The sequence below is a fragment of the Oryctolagus cuniculus genome, chromosome 10 (assembly GCF_051225735.1).
Source record: "Oryctolagus cuniculus isolate XC-2025 breed Fujian yellow rabbit chromosome 10, ASM5122573v1, whole genome shotgun sequence".
NCBI classification, from domain to species: Eukaryota; Metazoa; Chordata; class Mammalia; order Lagomorpha; family Leporidae; genus Oryctolagus; species Oryctolagus cuniculus.
In genome coordinates this window covers 119665396-119681836 of record NC_142876.1, presented here as the reverse complement: position 1 = coordinate 119681836, position 16441 = coordinate 119665396, and the positions used below count along the sequence as shown (strand labels likewise).

The 16441-nt window shown below is 54.8% G+C and overlaps 1 protein-coding gene across 5 annotated transcripts in view; it reads right to left on the bottom strand.

Moving 5' to 3' along the window:
* SRGAP3 (SLIT-ROBO Rho GTPase activating protein 3) overlaps positions 1–16441 on the bottom strand; it is a 247013-nt gene that overhangs the window by 34898 nt on the left and 195674 nt on the right. For 3 of the 5 annotated variants that reach the window (XM_070051214.2, XM_089306737.1, XM_089306736.1), the window contains exons 11-15: positions 13558–13585; positions 11380–11466; positions 3073–3103; positions 1962–2022; positions 484–561 (exon numbers count right to left, since the gene is read on the bottom strand). In XM_070051214.2, coding sequence (XP_069907315.2) covers positions 484–561; positions 1962–2022; positions 3073–3103; positions 11380–11466; positions 13558–13585 — 285 coding nt within the window. Of the gene's footprint in view, positions 1–483; positions 562–1961; positions 2023–3072; positions 3104–9047; positions 9151–11379; positions 11467–13557; positions 13586–16441 lie in introns of all 5 variants that reach the window. The other 2 variants (XM_070051215.2, XM_070051218.2) reach the window with 2 other exon arrangements.

Here is a 16441-nt window from a genome sequence, read left to right as displayed (position 1 = left end):
GGGCGGGGACCCAAGAGTAAGCATGAAATCCACATTAGCTCCATGTGCACCTCTACACACCGCTCAGTAGTTGCTTGTGTCTCGATGGTGATGCCTCAGATGACGCCAGGTGTGGGAACCCCATTTGGGGCATCACAGCTGTGCTCACAGAGTTGCAGGTTTGGGAGCATCTGGGATTTCAGATTTGGGGATTAGGGAGGCTCCACCTGGGGTAGTGCATGAACAGTGAACAGGGGGCTCTCCGGAGGGAACCGAAAGGTCACAGCGTGTGCCAACTGTGGTGGAATGAACACACCAGCCACAGCTGAAGCTCCAGGGGCACAGCCTCAGCACATGAATTCGGGAAGAGAAGCTGCACGTCACCTCCAGAGAACCAGAACGAGCCAGCACCTGCAGCCTGGCGGCTCCCTGGCGGCTCCCAGACACTCAGAACACCCATCCCGGCTTCCCCAGCCACCAGCCCACACAGCCCTCTGCACCCACCTCTCTCAAAGGAATTTTTGATATCGTTGACCTCGACCTGAGACCCAGGCACTCTGAAGATGCCCTGCTGCTGCAGTCCTAAAAAAGAAACAAATAAAGGGACATTGAGCACCAGGAGACCAGGGCTCTGCAGGACCCTGGGGGATGCAGAAACTCCGCCCACGGCCTGGCTCCGCCCCCATCCCCACAGTCACTGCCGTCAAAGTCTCTCCTGGCAGAAGCCCAGATGTGATCTTGCAGCAAGTACAACTGTTCATGCGACAGGCCTGCCTGCTTCCCGTGGCTGAGGTCTCCCATCCAGGCCCACGGAAGGGCCACGGGGAAGGGTGCCGGCACCACACACCCCCTCCCCTGCACTGACTCAGCCTGGATGGCACGTTCCGGCCCGGAGTACACGAGCGCGGGGAGACGGAGTTACCAGCCAGGAACGGCCTCCTGTACATCTTCCAAGGCCATAGGCCGGACCCTGAAGCTACAGCGACCACTCAACAGTAACCTACACACAGGACCAGAGCAATTCAAGGGCCTGCCTAGTCCTAAGTGGGAATTAATGGGGAGCCTGACCCTTTTGCTGTCTGTATTTGCATAGAAAACAAGTCTCTGCTGTCTAATTTAGGAAGTTCTTAGTCTTAAAATGCCAGCTTTACTGGGAGCTTGGCTGGCACACAGGATACGCTCAACAAACCCTTGTCCCCCTTGCTAGTTGCATTTCTGCCTCCCAAGTCCCGGCTCCTGACCCCAGCCATGCTGACTCTCCTGCCCGCATCAGGCCTCTCCACGCACGGCTGGCTGCGACTGCTCCCTGGGGGCCACCTCGCTGTCTCAGCCAAAACAGCCACCCCTTTTAATCAGTTCCATGGCATTACCACTAGCTGAAAATCCAGTTTTCTTTCACTTTTTTGCTTGTTGATGTCCTTGGCCTTTTAGCTGGGAATACCAGTGACCGCGGGCAGGTGTCACACCTGTCTGGTTCACACCTGTATTCCCACTGTCTACCACAGTGCCTGCTACGTACCTGGTATGTACATTTTTAGAGGGATGAGTAATGGATAGGTGCAGCTTCCATGCTTCTGGCATTACGGCTAACAAATCCAAGACGCTGTCTCTTGCCTGGAGCTTACAGTGTAGGCATGGTAACTGACTTACTGACCCATGGCACTGGGAGCACATGGCACAGGGCTCTGGGGCTGGGTGGCAGCGAGAGAGGGGCTGCCACAGTTCTCCTCCCCCACCTTTCCTGGCCCCTGGATCTGCCCATCTGGTCCTGGGTTCTCCAGACACTACTTATGCACACACACACACACACCCCAACGAGACTGAGACAATGACTGTCCCATGGGTGTTTGCTCCCAGAAACAGGGAATGGGCAGGAGACCTCCAAGGTGAGGGAGCATCTCACTGGCCTCCCCCCCGCCCCGACCCAGCAGCCCACAGCGGCTCTCAGGGAGCTGAGCATAGCAGCCCGAGGCCGTGCTTACCATATAAGTTGATGTATCGGATGCAGCTCTCCACTACGAGCGGTATGGCTTGTCCTGACTCCTTAGGGGGAGAAAACGGTGAGTTGTGTTGGGTTTGGCAGCCATCATGGGAAAAACACACTGAAACACAGACTAGGAACTCAAGCCAGAGTGTTAGTGCCACCAGATTAGTAGGAAAACAAGCAAGAAACTGCTCATCCTCAAGTCTCCACAGATGGTTACGAGAGAAAGGCTGGAGTTCTGTGCAGAGAAAGCCATAGCTGTGGTCACTTTAAGGAAATGCTCTGTCTGCTTCCCCAGCGGGCTGGAACAGGCTCCCAGCAGGCTTTGACGGGCACCTCTAGGGCAGGGAACGGGGCTGTGCCCAGCGAGCACAGGGGCCCGAGTGCAGCCTCTGCAGGGGTCTCTGCCTCCCACCGCTCAGGGACAGATAGGCAGCATCAAGGCCTCCCCATCGCTGTGGGCCCCGATACCAGGGTTCAGCAGAACACACTGCGGTGGAAGCAGGGCTGGTCCCCACGGGGACTTGGAGCTCCACCAAGGGGGCGCCAGTTCTACTCACAATGTCACAAGCTAAGCACCCAGATGCTTGCTGTGCTGGACAACAAGGAAAAGTTCTAGAAGCAGTGACTGCCAGCCACTGGCCATCAAGTGGCCAAGCTTAGAACACAAGGCTAAGAGGCAATTCTACACAGGTGCACCGGGGGTGTGGACCACTGCCCAGGATGGCCCACGGCCACAAACGCCAGGCAGGGGGCCCTATTCTTTTGGATTCCAGAACCGGTGACCTGTCTGTTATTCCAGGTCACTTAAGGAGCACAAAACAGGAAGTGGCTTTCTTAAGAAGGGGCTGTGTTATGTGACTAGCCTGGGCGGGGGGAGCTGGGGGAGAGGAGGCCACGGGGCAGGGGTGATGCACTCCCGCAGAGGCAGCAGGGCTTTGTGTGCGTCTCGGCTCCTGCACACCCCACCTGCGAATTCTGCCCTCACTTCACTGTGGCCGGGGCCAGGGCAGGAAGAGGGACCCCTAGGTGGCTGGCAAGCCGGGCTCCGGCCCGTTCCGGCGGGCAGAGCTAAAGGCAGGGGGCTGGTGGGCCTGTCCAGTAAATACCTGGTTCCTGGTTCGAGCATTTCTTCTTCCTCTGATAACAAAAAATAAGCAGGCAGCAGAGCGGGAGAAAAAGAAAAGATTACGCAGGAGGAAGATCGGTTAGAGCACACGGGTCCTGCAAAGTCCGTGAATGCGGACATGCAATGGCAACCAGAGATCGGGGGAGGGCGCCCAGAGCCACCCGCGGGGACCCCCACCCCAGCCTCAGGCTCGCAGGACTTCCGGGAGCCGCCCCGGCCAGCCGTCCCTGCGGCTGCAGCCTCATGCCAGTGCACCAGTTGACATAGGGGCCTCTTTCGGTCTTCAACCCCGGGAGGAGCTGCGTGGGCTGGGACCCTTGCCATCCCTGCATCTGGCTTCTCCTGAACCCAAGGGAGTCCTCCTAGGGCCCTGCTGGGTGTACGGAGCTGCCCACGGGGACAGGAAACACCCCTGCTTCTCCCAAAACACTGCCCCTGCATTCAGGTTGGCAAACCTCGTCCTCGCACCAAGGTCAACTTCATCAAGTTCACATGTACCACGCACCCCCTGAGTCCTGAGCAGGGTCCAACAAGACCCCAACTGGTGGCAAATTCCTTCCCAACACCCTGAGGGTCTGTTCCCAGGGTCACCAGCTCTGCTCTGCTCGGCACCCTTGCCCCTCCCACTGGCAACAAGCAGCATGAGAAGGTCCCTGTGATCTCAGCAGAACCAGGGCCCATGCTGTCACTCAAGGCCCCGGGGACAACCTCTTTCAGGAACATATCTGTCCTTTCCTGCTGTGTGAGTGTGCATGTATGAGTGTGTGTGTGTGTGTATGAGTGTGTGGTGAGTGTATGCCTGCATGTGCTAGAGTGTGAGTGTTTATGAGTATGTGTATATGTGACTACATGAGTGTGATAGTGACTGAGTGTGCAAGTGTGAGCATAAGTGTGTATGTGTGACTGTGAGAATGTATGCAAGTATGTGAGTGTGTATGTATGTGACTGAGTGTATGAGTGTGTGTGTGTATGACTGTGTGCCTGCATGTGCTCGCCTGTGTGAGAATGTATGTATACAGGGTGACTGTGTATACAGCATGACTGAGTGTGTGACTGTGTGGCTGTTAGTATGTGTGTGTATAACTGTGACTGTGTGAGTGCATGTGTCACTGTGAGTGTATCTGTGTGTCATCATGTGTACATGTGTGTATACATGAGTATGTGTGTCACTGTGTATGAGTGTACTGGTGTGTCACCATGTGTAGTGTGTGTGTGTATCTTTTGAGTGTATGTGTCACTGTGTGTGAGTGTGACTCACTGTATATATGTGTCACAGTGTATATGTGAGTGTACCTGTGTCACTGTGTATCTGTGTGTCATTGCATGTGAATGTGTTAGTGTGCATATGAGTGTGAGTTACTGTGTATATATGTGTGTGTTGCAGTGTATGTCTGAGTGTTCCTGTGTCACTGTGTATCTGTATCAAAGTGTGTTACTGTATGAGTGTGTGTGTCACTGTATGTGTCTGTGTGTCACTGTGTATATGAGTGTGTCAGAGGATGTGTATGTGTCACTCCGAGTAGGTATGTGTCATTCTGTATCTGTGTGCATCTATGTAAATGTATGTGAGTCACCGTTTATGTGTGTGTCACTGTGTATGATGGTGTGTGATTATTTGTATCACTGTGTATGTGTATCTCTAGGAGTACGTCACTGTGCATGTGTATCTGTGTGTTTGTGTGTCACTGTGTGTGTACCTGTGAGTGTGTCACTGTATGTGTATCTGTCACTGTGAGTTGTGTATATGTGTGAATCTATGTGAATGTGTCACTGTATGTGAATGTGTATGTATGTATATCTGTGTTCATTCCTGTACCTCCTGTGAGTATGGGTATGTCATGGTGCATGTGTGTGTATCTGTGTATAAGTATGTGAGTGTGTCACTGTGTGTATGTGTGTGTCATGGCATGTATCTGTGTCACTGTGTGTGCATCTGTGTCACTATGAGTTGTGTATGTATGTATCTGTGAGTGTGTTACTGTATGTATATCTGTGTGTCTCACTGTGAGTTATATGTGTGTGTACCTGTGTGTCACCATGAGTATATGTGTATATCTGTGTATCTGTATCACTGTGAGTTGTGTATGTGTATCTGTGTGTCATTGTGTATATATGTGTATGTGTCTGTGTGTGAATGTATCACTGAGTTTTGTATGTATCTGTGTGTCACTGTATCTGAGTGTGTCACTGAGTTATATATGTGTACCTGTGTGTGTCACCATGAGTTTATGTGTGTATCTGTGTGTCGCTATATCTGTGTCACTGAGTTATATATGTGTACCCTGTGTGTCACCATGAGTTTATGTGTGTATCTGTGTGTCACTGTATCTGTGTCACTGAGTTATATATGTGTACCGTGTGTGTCACCATGAGTTTATGTGTGTATCTGTGTGTCACTGTATCTGAGTGTGTCACTGAGTTATATATGTGTACTGTGTGTGTCACCATGAGTTTCTGTGTACATCTGTGTGTCACTGTATCTGTGTCACTGAGTTATATATGTGTACCCTGTGTGTCACCATGAGTTTATGTATCTGTGTGTCACTGTATCTGTGTCACTGAGTTATATATGTGTACCTGTGTGTGTCACCATGAGTTTATGTGTGTATCTGTGTGTCACTGTATCTGAGTGTGTCACTGAGTTATATATGTGTACTGTGTGTGTCACCATGAGTTTCTGTGTACATCTGTGTGTCACTGTATCTGTGTCACTGAGTTATATATGTGTACCCTGTGTGTCACCATGAGTTTATGTATCTGTGTGTCACTGTATCTGTGTCACTGAGTTATATATGTGTACCTGTGTGTGTCACCATGAGTTTATGTGTGTATCTGTGTGTTGCTGTATCTGTGTCACTGAGTTATATATGTGTACCGTGTGTGTCACCATGAGTTTCTGTGTACATCTGTGTGTGACTGGATGTATCTGTGTGTGTCACTGTGAACAGTGTATGTGTATCTGTGTGTCACTGTGTGTATATGTGTATGTATCTGTGTATGAGTGTACAGTGACCGTCCCAGACTCACATGTGGCTGCTGCCCCATCCCCTGTCACAGACCTAAGTGTAGACCCTCTCCTGGTCTCAGCGGGGGCCTCTGGCTTTGAATCTGACCCTGACATGAAAGTGGGGCCACATGCTTTTGGAGAGGAGAACTTAAAAAAAAAAAAAAACCAAGGACTTTAAAAGGGGCTCACTGGAGCAGAGTCCTAGACATGCATAAATGTAACCACAACATATTTATCCACCATCCTCCCATTCTTGTGGACAAGAGTCTCGTCACAGGTGTGGCAGCCTGCCGTGGGGGACACACCACGGGGTTCCACAGATACCTGGAACTGCGGATAGCTCCTGAGCCTACACACACCTGTGATGAGGTGTGATTTATAAATGAGGCACAGTAAGAGATGAACAACCACCAACAGTGAAATGGGACAACTAGACCAATGTCCTACAATAAAAGTCGTAAGGGGCAGGCGCTGTGGCATAGCAGGTAAAGCCGCCACCTGCAGTGCCGGCATCCCATATGGGCGCCAGTTCAAACCCAGCTGCTCCACTTCCCATCCAGCTCTCTGCTGTGGCCTGGGAAAGCAGTGGAAGATGGCCCAAGTCTTTGGGCCCCTGCACCCATGTGGGAGACCCAGAGGAAGCTCCTGGCTCTGGATTGGCACAGCTGCAGCCCATTGCATCTATCTGGGGAGTGAACCATCAGATGGAAGACCTCTCTCTCTCTTTCTACCTCTACCTCTCTGTAACTCTTTCAAATAAATAAATAAATAAATATTTAAAAAAAAAGTCATAGAAAACACTTTCTGGAGTGCTCTGTCTCACATGTTCAGGCCACGGCTGCCACAGGTAACTGAGGCCACGGGAAGCTAAGCCATGGATAAGGGAGACTGCTGTAGACTAGCAAACTAACCTCTGTTCTCGGGAGTGGTGGGGTGAGCTGGGATCACACCTCCCTCTTGCTCCCCGCAAGCCGCTAGCGCTGCAGAGTCAGACTGCGCCTGCCACAGCCCGCCTGCACCAGCTCCCAGGACACATCCCCAGCAAGTTCGCTCAGATGCACTGGTTGCGTGCGACCCAAGGCCACTGTTCCAGCAACGCAGCCACTCCCAGCTGCTGGGGGCTGGCACATCCCTCTTGCATTCTGCACCTGCAGGGGTGTGGCAAAGCCGAGATGGAGCTCTCACTCCAAAGACCAGGGTGTCCATTCCCACCCAGAGTTCTGGTGCCATGGATGCAGGCCAGGTTAGGGGTTCCACAGAAGACTGGCCACAAGGCAGCTGTCTGCATGGGCAAAGAATGAGAATGAGAAGGTGGCTGCTGGGGTGGCCACCTTGGAGTTGGGACGTGTTAGCCAGGAGGAGTAAGGTTAATTCCTTACAGTCACACACTGTGGGACCTCTGCATGAAGAGAACGCTTCATCTCAGAGCTCCTCGTCTCAAGTCAGATGGGAGCTGACTGCTCCCAAGTATCCTGACTGCAAATGTGGAAAAGCAGAAGGCGTCCCTGTGCCCAAGCCCCCCTCCCGCCGCCTGCCCTCCGGGGGCTCCTCTTGGCCCAGCCCTCCCCGCCTTTCCTTCCCACTGCCCCACAGTGCAGCCCTTGGCACTCAGAGCAGGCACCTGCTTCTGGGGGACAGCCTAGCCAGCACCCACGCCAGCACCCACGCCACCCGACGCGTTCCACCTCCTGCATGGGAAATGTCCGCAGCTCCGCTCTGAGCTCCTCACGGGCGGAGCAGCCCCCGTCCCCTCTCAGCCATGGAGGCGGCCGCTAGGGCAAAGGGGAAGGACGGCACAGTACTGCAGGAGAGGACGCGGAGAGGCAGGCGACAGCTCTGGGCACAGCCCACCCTCCAGCGATGGCCCTGGACACCCCACACAGTTCCACACGCACTCAGGCCCCCTGTTCCTGGCCGTCCTCAACGCCTCATGCCCCTTAGGTCTTGCGATACAGCCCGTGCTGATCCCTGGCCCTGGGCCACCCCAACTTGGGCCCTACTCACTCTCCCACATCCCCCTGTCCCCACTCTCTCTCTCTCCCACAAGTCGGCCAACAGGCAGGGGCAGTCCTGGGACTCAGGTCGGCCGTCCCTGCCCACCCCAACGCCTGGGGCCAGTGCAAGTCCAGGCCCTCTCTGTCCTACAAGTCTGTGCTGCTCCCCGCTGAGGACAGAGGGTAGAGAGCTGGCACAGGGGCAGCTGCCACAACTTCACAACCGCCAGGAAGGCCCAACAGCCTTTCATCCTTAGAGGCAGGCAGGCTCTCAAACACAGAGACCACCCTGTGCGATCCCAGTGGCATGAAGAACACATCTCCCCTTCCTCCCCCGCCTGTGGCTCTGTGCAGCTCCAGCCTCAACTCCCCTGGCCCTTGGGTCTTGCGTCCAGGACAGCTTTGTCCTTGCAACCTCTGCACTGAAGCGAGGAGAGGAGAGAAACTCCCCTGGCTGCAGGGTCAAGGCTAGCCTAGAACACTACGGGGACAGCCTCACCTCTTCTCCCTGCTCCCAAACCACCCACCAGGAAATCGAGATGGGTGGAAGTCTCCTGCCCAGCAGCGGGGAGTTTCCTGTGCTGGTGCGACTTCCACTGCAAACACCCTCCCTCATACACAACACTGGTCCCTACCGGGGTTTGCTTTACTCTCAGCCACTCCCCTCTCGGGAGCCATGGATGGGAAGTAGGGGCCTGCACGTCTCTGCCTGGCCCTCAGTCAGCCTCTGTGGGCGTGACCTCCGCCTGGCAGCTCCAATCACTCCCTGAGCACCACAGAGGCACTTAGGGCAACCGGTCAGAGGCAAGGCAGCTCAGGTTAGGGGTCCTCACGGAAGCTGGCGTGGGCTGCAGCCGGAGACCGGCTCCACGGGGCGGCCGAGGGGACAATGGTGGAGGGAGGCTGCCATTACATCGGGCGCATTCGCGGACTCCGCGGCTCGCCAGCAAGTACCTTAATGAACGCTTCCATACTGCCGTTAAAGAGCTTATGGCTATACACTGAGAGAGGCCTAGGTCTCCTCGTTTTCTGTGGTTTGGGGGGCAGGCAGGGGGGCCTGGGGGAAAACGGAACAAAGGAATCAAGAAAGCAACCAATGTAAACGTGCCACGGGGGACGGTGCTCTCGCCACCCGCCACAGGGCACACAGATGCACATGGGAGCCCTGCCCCACCCGCTGGGTCCCAGGGCTCCCACTGAAGGCCTCGGGGGCCGAGAGTCACCCCCCTCCCCATGTCAAGCAGGAGAGACTTTCACATCACAAGTCGGGGGTGGGGGGAGCACTCGGAGGCTGTGCATCTGCAAAGCTGACCAGATGGAGCGGGATAAGGGCAGAGACATGGGACTGGGAGCCTGAGAAAGCAAGAGACTTGCCAACGCAATTGGGAAGGTCGCTGTTCTCAAACTGGTCACCACCTCTTGGCATGTCCAGCGCACTGGATTAACTTTATTTCCTGGCTTTATGGGTCTGGCAATTGCTATTCTCATTGCAGAGATGAAGAAGCTGATCCCAGGAGGGAGGCCACAGCTTCTCTGGGAGTCCCTGGTGACCCAGGATGGTGGCACTGTCCCTGCTCTCTAACCAAGTGCTTTCCAACCCACTGCCATGCGTGACGTCCTGTCTAACACTGCATGTGCTGCCCCATTTCACAGGGGCAGAAACTGAAGCCCAAACAGGACAAGTGGCAGAGCCAGGCCCCCAGCCAAGCCTCTCTGGCTCCAAGTCCAGGGTTGTTCTTACCCGGCCATGGAGCCTTAGGCAACTTTGTCTTTTCTGGTCAAGGACTCCTCTTCCCCATGAGCTCATGCCCTGGGGTCAGCCTGGAAGTGTCTTGCTTTGCTCTGAGCTCTCCATTCCCAGGGCTCCACTCTGGCCCACAAGGAGGGGAGCACACCACACACAGGTCACCCGGAGCAGGGAAACAGCCACGAACACGGACCCGTTTCCAGGGCCGCTCACCATGCACACCCCGGGCTGGCTGCTTTGCTCTCTTCACCACCCAAGTGGGCAGGACGGTGCTGCCTCCTTCTGGGGAAAGGGTCTTTCTGAGGTTCCAGGGAGGACCCCAGACCCAGAAGGGCAGCTCATTGCAACTGGCTTGGTCCAAAATTTGGAAAGCACAAACAATGGCCACACATGACAAACCAACACCTGGGCCCCAGGTCCAGATTGATTTCCTTGATGGGCAAGAAATGCCCTGGCTGTGCTACAGTAGAGATAAATGAGGTCCGTGGGCCTGCACCTGCTGGCTCCCTGGTGCCAGCCTCTCAGGAGCGCTGCTATCCAGAGAACTCTCACCCGCACCTCCCAGGAGTTTGAATACCGAGCAAACGCTGCCAACTCTAGGACTTGCATGGGCAAAGACACACTTGGATCCAAAGATCATGCTACCCAAACCACAGAACCAAAAGAACAGCACAAACCAAGAGTTTGGGAGGAAACAGCAGGCAAGATTATTTCAAGACCATCTTGGCTCCACGTCAATTTGGTTAGCTAAGTCCATGTCATTTCAGTTGCAAAATTATTGATTTTGGAAGGATGTGTGTACGTGGTGGTGGTGTTGGGGGGTTCTTACAATGGACCTGCTTTTGAATTTCCAAATGCAAACTCCAAGGAGAGTGCCAAAAAGGACACCAGGCCATCGGCTCTCAGTTTGGGGGTTAGGAATCACTCGTGGCTAGCAATAGGGTCGCCTCGTTTTCCTTCTGTTTCAGGTTCTGTTTCTGGATGTTTCCAGATCATTCCCTTGTCTCACACTGCGTTAAATGACTTTACGCACAAGGCGAATGAGTCTATGGAGGTGAAGAACAGTGCCCAGCGTCACACAGACACAATGTGACCGCGGCCGGAGGCAGAATTCAGCTCTGCCTTCTCAAGGCTCCGATGTGGGCATGAAATGGAGAAAGTGCTTTTATCACAGAACGCCCAATAGCAGCACTGACTCATCTACTGAACTGCCATGGCCAGCGAGAGTGGAGACGTTCGGAGCTGGTGTTGGACATCCAGAACCAAAAACAATCAGAGGTACCTGACTGGAGAGTTTCCTTGGAAGAAGCACCAAGATGTTTTTTGGTTTGTTCTTTTTTTTGTTTTAGATTTTATAAAGTAGAATCAAGGGAAAATAGGATGTGTTTTCCCATTTTTCCTGCCCAATCCAGAGAGCCAAGAACTGCTGGAATCACTGCCGGGCTTCTGTTTTAGCGGGGTCCCCTGCGCGTGGACCGGACTCTGACAAGGAAACGTAGCTATCCCGAGAGCGCACGATACCAAACGACAGCGACTTACTGAAGAGCTGGGCGGGGCACAAGGTGGGGAGCAGGGGGACAGCTCAGCCACGGGAAGTGGGGCAGCCTAAGCCTTCCATCTCTTCTGCTGCTCAGTTGCAGAGCAAAAAGGAAAGAGAGAGAGAGAGGGAGAGGGAGAGGGAAAGAGGCAGGGAAAACAGGAACAGACAAAGCCACAGAGAGGAAGAAAGAGAAGCCAGAGACCAATGTCCCCTTTCTGCCTTTCAGAAATTAACAGATGGCAACACAGGAGTTGGCCTCAACATCATTCTGTGACGGAAAGGATGTGATTAAAACTGTCCCTTGACGGCCCCATAGCTGTGGTTGCCAACATCCCAAGAGGTGGCAGTGTTACACTTCAACGGCAGCCCGAGTCCTGGAGGCTGTGTGTGGGTGTGCACGTCTCACATCTGTTCAGGCAAAGTCTCAACGACTTTATTTCGAACCCAGACCACAGGAGCAAGTCGACCTGGGTTGGGAAAGCCAGACTCGAGTTTGGGTCACAATAATCAAACTTCACGTCTGCATCTTGCTTTGTCCTGCGCAGTGCACTATGGCATCCGCACAGGCTAAATGATGGGGCAATTCTGTATCTGTGCTCTAGTAGGGTAAGGATCTCACGTGTGAGAAAAACACCACATACTGCAGCCTGTGTGCAAAAGCTGGCCCATCTGTCCAGGGTCAATGAAGCGGCTGGGGGCACCTGCCCAAATGACCGTCCAGAGGGACAGTGCCCACGGGCAGGAGTTTGATCCACAGCCATGAGGCACCGCCACAGGGCCCTCCAGATTCACTCTGAATCCACTGCCAAGTTGGCAACCAGCTCGCCAGGTTCAACCACGTTTCTGGAGGTCAGCGAACCTGCAGCTTATTCACAAAGTCGCCGGTGACTTTGGCCAGGAGACGGCATGAACCCAGGGAGGTGTGCAGCTTCCTGCAGGGAATGTCCCAGTGGGGGTGGTGGTGGTGGGGAGATGACCTTGGATTTCCCAGGCCCTGAGTCAAAGGGGTTACGGGCCGCAACACGTCAGAACAACAACAAGCATTCCGCAGCTTCCTCCAAGGGAACGGCCAAGGCCATCTTCCCCCACACAAGCTCTGGGCATCGGTTAGATCACCCCCATGCGTCTCGCTGCTCAGAGGCTTTGGTATAAAACGTGGCTTCCGTTGGTCTGGGACTATGACAGCTTCCTCTTGCCAGAAAAATCACAGTAATAACGGGTTTGCTTCTAGAAGGCTCTGTCGCCCCATGTGCTGGGAGGCCCTCACCTGGTGTGAGTCACCCTCACTTCCCAAGTTGTTGGGCGAAACTTGCGGAGTGCCTTGGCCTCCCTCTGCTGGGCCTCCCAAACTGCAAACCCCAGAGCTCCCCGAGCCTCTGCCCCACCTACTTCTCCCCCACCCCCACCAGGGCAGTGGCTTCCCAGGGTTCTGGGCCACCAGCAAGGCCTGCGGTGAATACAACAATGGGTCCAGAAAGTAAGGCCAAAAGCAGCTCTTGACTGCCATACGACTGTCGAGAGCAGGTGTCTGGGCCGCACACACAGATCTGTGGGACCTGAAAGGGGACAGGCTTTTGGGCACCCCTGACAGGGGCGGGGCTGCGAAGGGATCTGCGCTCTGGCGGGAAAGGCAGCCGCCAGCCGTCTGCGGCCGAGGGGAAGGAGTTCTCTGGCTCTGGTCTGCTCAGGGACAGCGCGAGGGCAGCGTGGAACAGGCTGGAGAGGAAGCACAACTTGCTGGGGTGTGGCTCCCCCCAGGAGCCCACTGAGAGCCCGCCAGGCCAAGCTGGGGAGCAGCAGCAGTGGCCAGGCTTTCCGTGTGCGCATGCTTGGCCCCTTGCTCAAGCGTGGGCAGCAAACAGCAGCCCACAACCCGCCCGGGGCTGCTGGCTCTCATGCCTGCCCCCGCTGTTGTGCCGCTGCCCCACACCGCTAACACAGGATGCCTCACTGCCACCCAGCAGCCCCGAAAGCGCCCCAGAGCCAGCACAAAGGGCCAAGGCCCCACCATCCAGTGCTGCAAGCAGCAAAGCTGGCCAAAGAGCGGCTGTGTCTTCCTCAGCACCTCGCACCCCCGCGGGACACCGGTGAGGGGCCGTCCCAGCTTCCCTGGGCGCAGCCCGCCCCATCCCACTCCCGACCATGGGCAGCAGGTCAAAGAGAACTCCCGCTCTCACCTGGTGGTGCCACACTCTGCTCTCTCCCCTGCAAAGGAAAGCAAATGTGGAGGTTACGCTGGGGTGTTCACAGTTTTAACCAGAAAAGTTCATCTTTTCCTGAAACAAAAGATCCCCAGTGCTCACAGATGGTCTCTTCCGTTTCTGCCTGCCCCCCCACCCCCACCCGCCAGCAGACAACCAGGAATGCACCCTCCGTCTCCAGAGGGGGCCCTCAGGAAGACATTGCTCGTGACTGCGATTCCTGGGCACGTGTGCTTGTGCCCCTGGCTGCTTTCAGGCGACACGATGCTCTCGAGGTTCATCCACGAGCGTGGGTAGCACTGCACTGCAAGAAGAGCCCAGGTTGGCCTTACCCACTCCACACCAACCGCCCTCTTGGCATCTCAGACCTTCCACGCCCCAAGCCCACGCCTGCCAGAGTCTTCAATCTGTCAGTCAACGGGCCGCCACCCACCCACGTGCTCAAGCCGGAAGCCCAAGCATTCTCCTGGAGACCTCTCCTCCTTCACGTGTGTCCCTTTGTTGCCATGCTGTCCCTTAGCCCAGGACACGCGTGCTTTCTCTGTAACTGTTTTCTGGTCCCATGGCAATCCATCCTGACTCAGCAGCCCAAGAACTCTGAAGCTGCCACTCACATCACGTCTTCTCCCTCGCTCAGGAGCCTCCTGCTGCACCCGAAATAAAACCCGAACCTCTTCCTCTGCTCTGTGTGCCCTGGGCAGCGGTCCCAGTGAGCCACAGAGACTCCGTCCACCTGGCGTGCTGTCCTGCACACCCTGCTCCGGCCCAGACACTTCTGCAAGGCCCTCAAACAGCCCTCAGAGCTTCTGTCTGGGCTGCCTTCTCCTCGCCTTCTGGGTCTCAGCTTAAACGTTGAGAAAAGCTTCCTCCATGTAAAGTTGACACCTGTCGCTTTATATCCCATTTCTCTTTACATCCTGTCCATGTATGGCGTAGCAATGCCCTCTTATTCACGGTTCGTTTCATCACAGGGCCATTGTCAGTGGACCCCCACTGTGTGTGACCAGAGAAGGAATTGCGTCCACTCCTAAGGCTGCTGTACCACCAACCTCTTAGTGTCTGGCACGAAGCATGCGCTCAGCAAACACTTGTTGAAGAAGTGGATAAGAGAGCAACCCCACACCTCCAAGGACCTTGGGGCTGAATGATGATAACAGTCTCTACATGGGTCGTGCAATCGTGCAAGAAGCAGTACAGTGCAGGTGCACACCGCTGTCAGCCCTGCGGCCACAGGTGAGCAGACTTGGCGGGCACTTTGCCCAGCCAGCCCCTGCTCAGGGCAGCATTCAGATTCCATCCCAGGCAGTCTGACTCAACTCTGGGCTTTGCCGGGAGAATCCCGTTCCTGACAGACACGGGGTGAGGGAGAACAGGTGTCCCTCAGACCCAGCAACTCCCTACAGGTGCCACTTGGCTTCTAACAACACCACCTCTTTCTGGGCTTTGGGGATGCCACACCCTAAAAGATGGCAAGGACTCAATGTGTGGCTCTCAAAGGGAAGACATTAAACAGTGTCTTTCCCTCCCCTGTCAAAACCGGCCTGCGAATGCAGAGGTCCAGGTCCCAGTGCTAATCCTCACATCAGCTCTGAGCTTTGTCAAGTCACTGCCTTTCTCTGAGCCTCACTGTCCCCGGCTTAAACTCTTCACCATCATCTCGTGCACTACAGTCTCCCATCCCTGGGTTTCTCTCACACGCACCAGCAGCGTGTGAGCCCTGGTCATCGTGACAGCCACAGAGCACCCTCCCCGCCCTGCTGCCCAGCTGAGAGCCACACCAGCGCTGTCCAGCAGCAATGCATGGCAAGCGGCAATTTCTAGCAGCCCAGACACGAGACAGAAAGACAAACTGTAGGAAAAAGGGTGCAAAATATAAGGAAAAGGGTGCAGATTGGCGCTTCCTCACACGGGGCATGAAATGTAAGGAAAAGGACACAGAGCAGAGAGGAGACAAGGTACGAACCCACAGCCAGGCTGAATTTATTCCAAAATAAACCCTGAGAGGTGGGTGCAACTACACACAGACCAAACTTGTAGCAGAGGGACTAGACCCAGGGGGCTGGGCTTTTGTACATCCTAGGTGGGCTGGGTGGGGGTGGGGGCAGTAGGCAGAGGTGAACTTCTCCATACAGGTTGTTCAAGCTTTTCACACCTGGAGAAAAATACAGGTGGGTGGGGAACAACACCGGATGTGAGACTGAACGGGTCTCCTGAAAGAAGGCAGGGATGACAAGAACCTAAAACGGCTGAGGCTTCCGTCCTTGTTCCATCACAAACAGGAGAGGTTGACTTCTCTAAAGCATTTAACCAAATATGCCATAAGTATGTACTGTGGCAACATAAAAATTCTTTTCTGTGAGTCCTAACTTGGAAGTCTGAAGCACATTCTTTTTTTTTTTTTTTAATTTTATTTATTTATTTGAGAGAGAGAGTTACAGACAGTGAGAGGGAGAGACAGAGAGAAAGGCTTTCTGTCCACTGGTTCACTCCCCAGGTGACCACAACAGCCGGAGCTGCGCTGACCTGAAGCCAGGAGCCAGGTGCTTCCTCCTGGTCTCCCATGTGGATACAGGGGGCCCAAGGACTTGGGCCATCCTCCACTGCCCTCCCGGGCCACAGCAGAGAGCTGGATTGGAAGAGGAGCTGCTGGGACTAGAACCAGCGCCCATATGGGATGCTGGCGCCACAGGCGGAGGATTAACCTACTGCACCATGTCGCCGGCCCCTGAAGCTCATTCTGCACCTCTCAATCTACACCTCAAGATCAAGGGCAGAGGGGCCTGCACCGTGGCCCCTATACGCCGCGGCCCCTATGCTGCTGTGCCAGCATCCCATAGGGGTGCCGGGTCTGGTCCTGGCT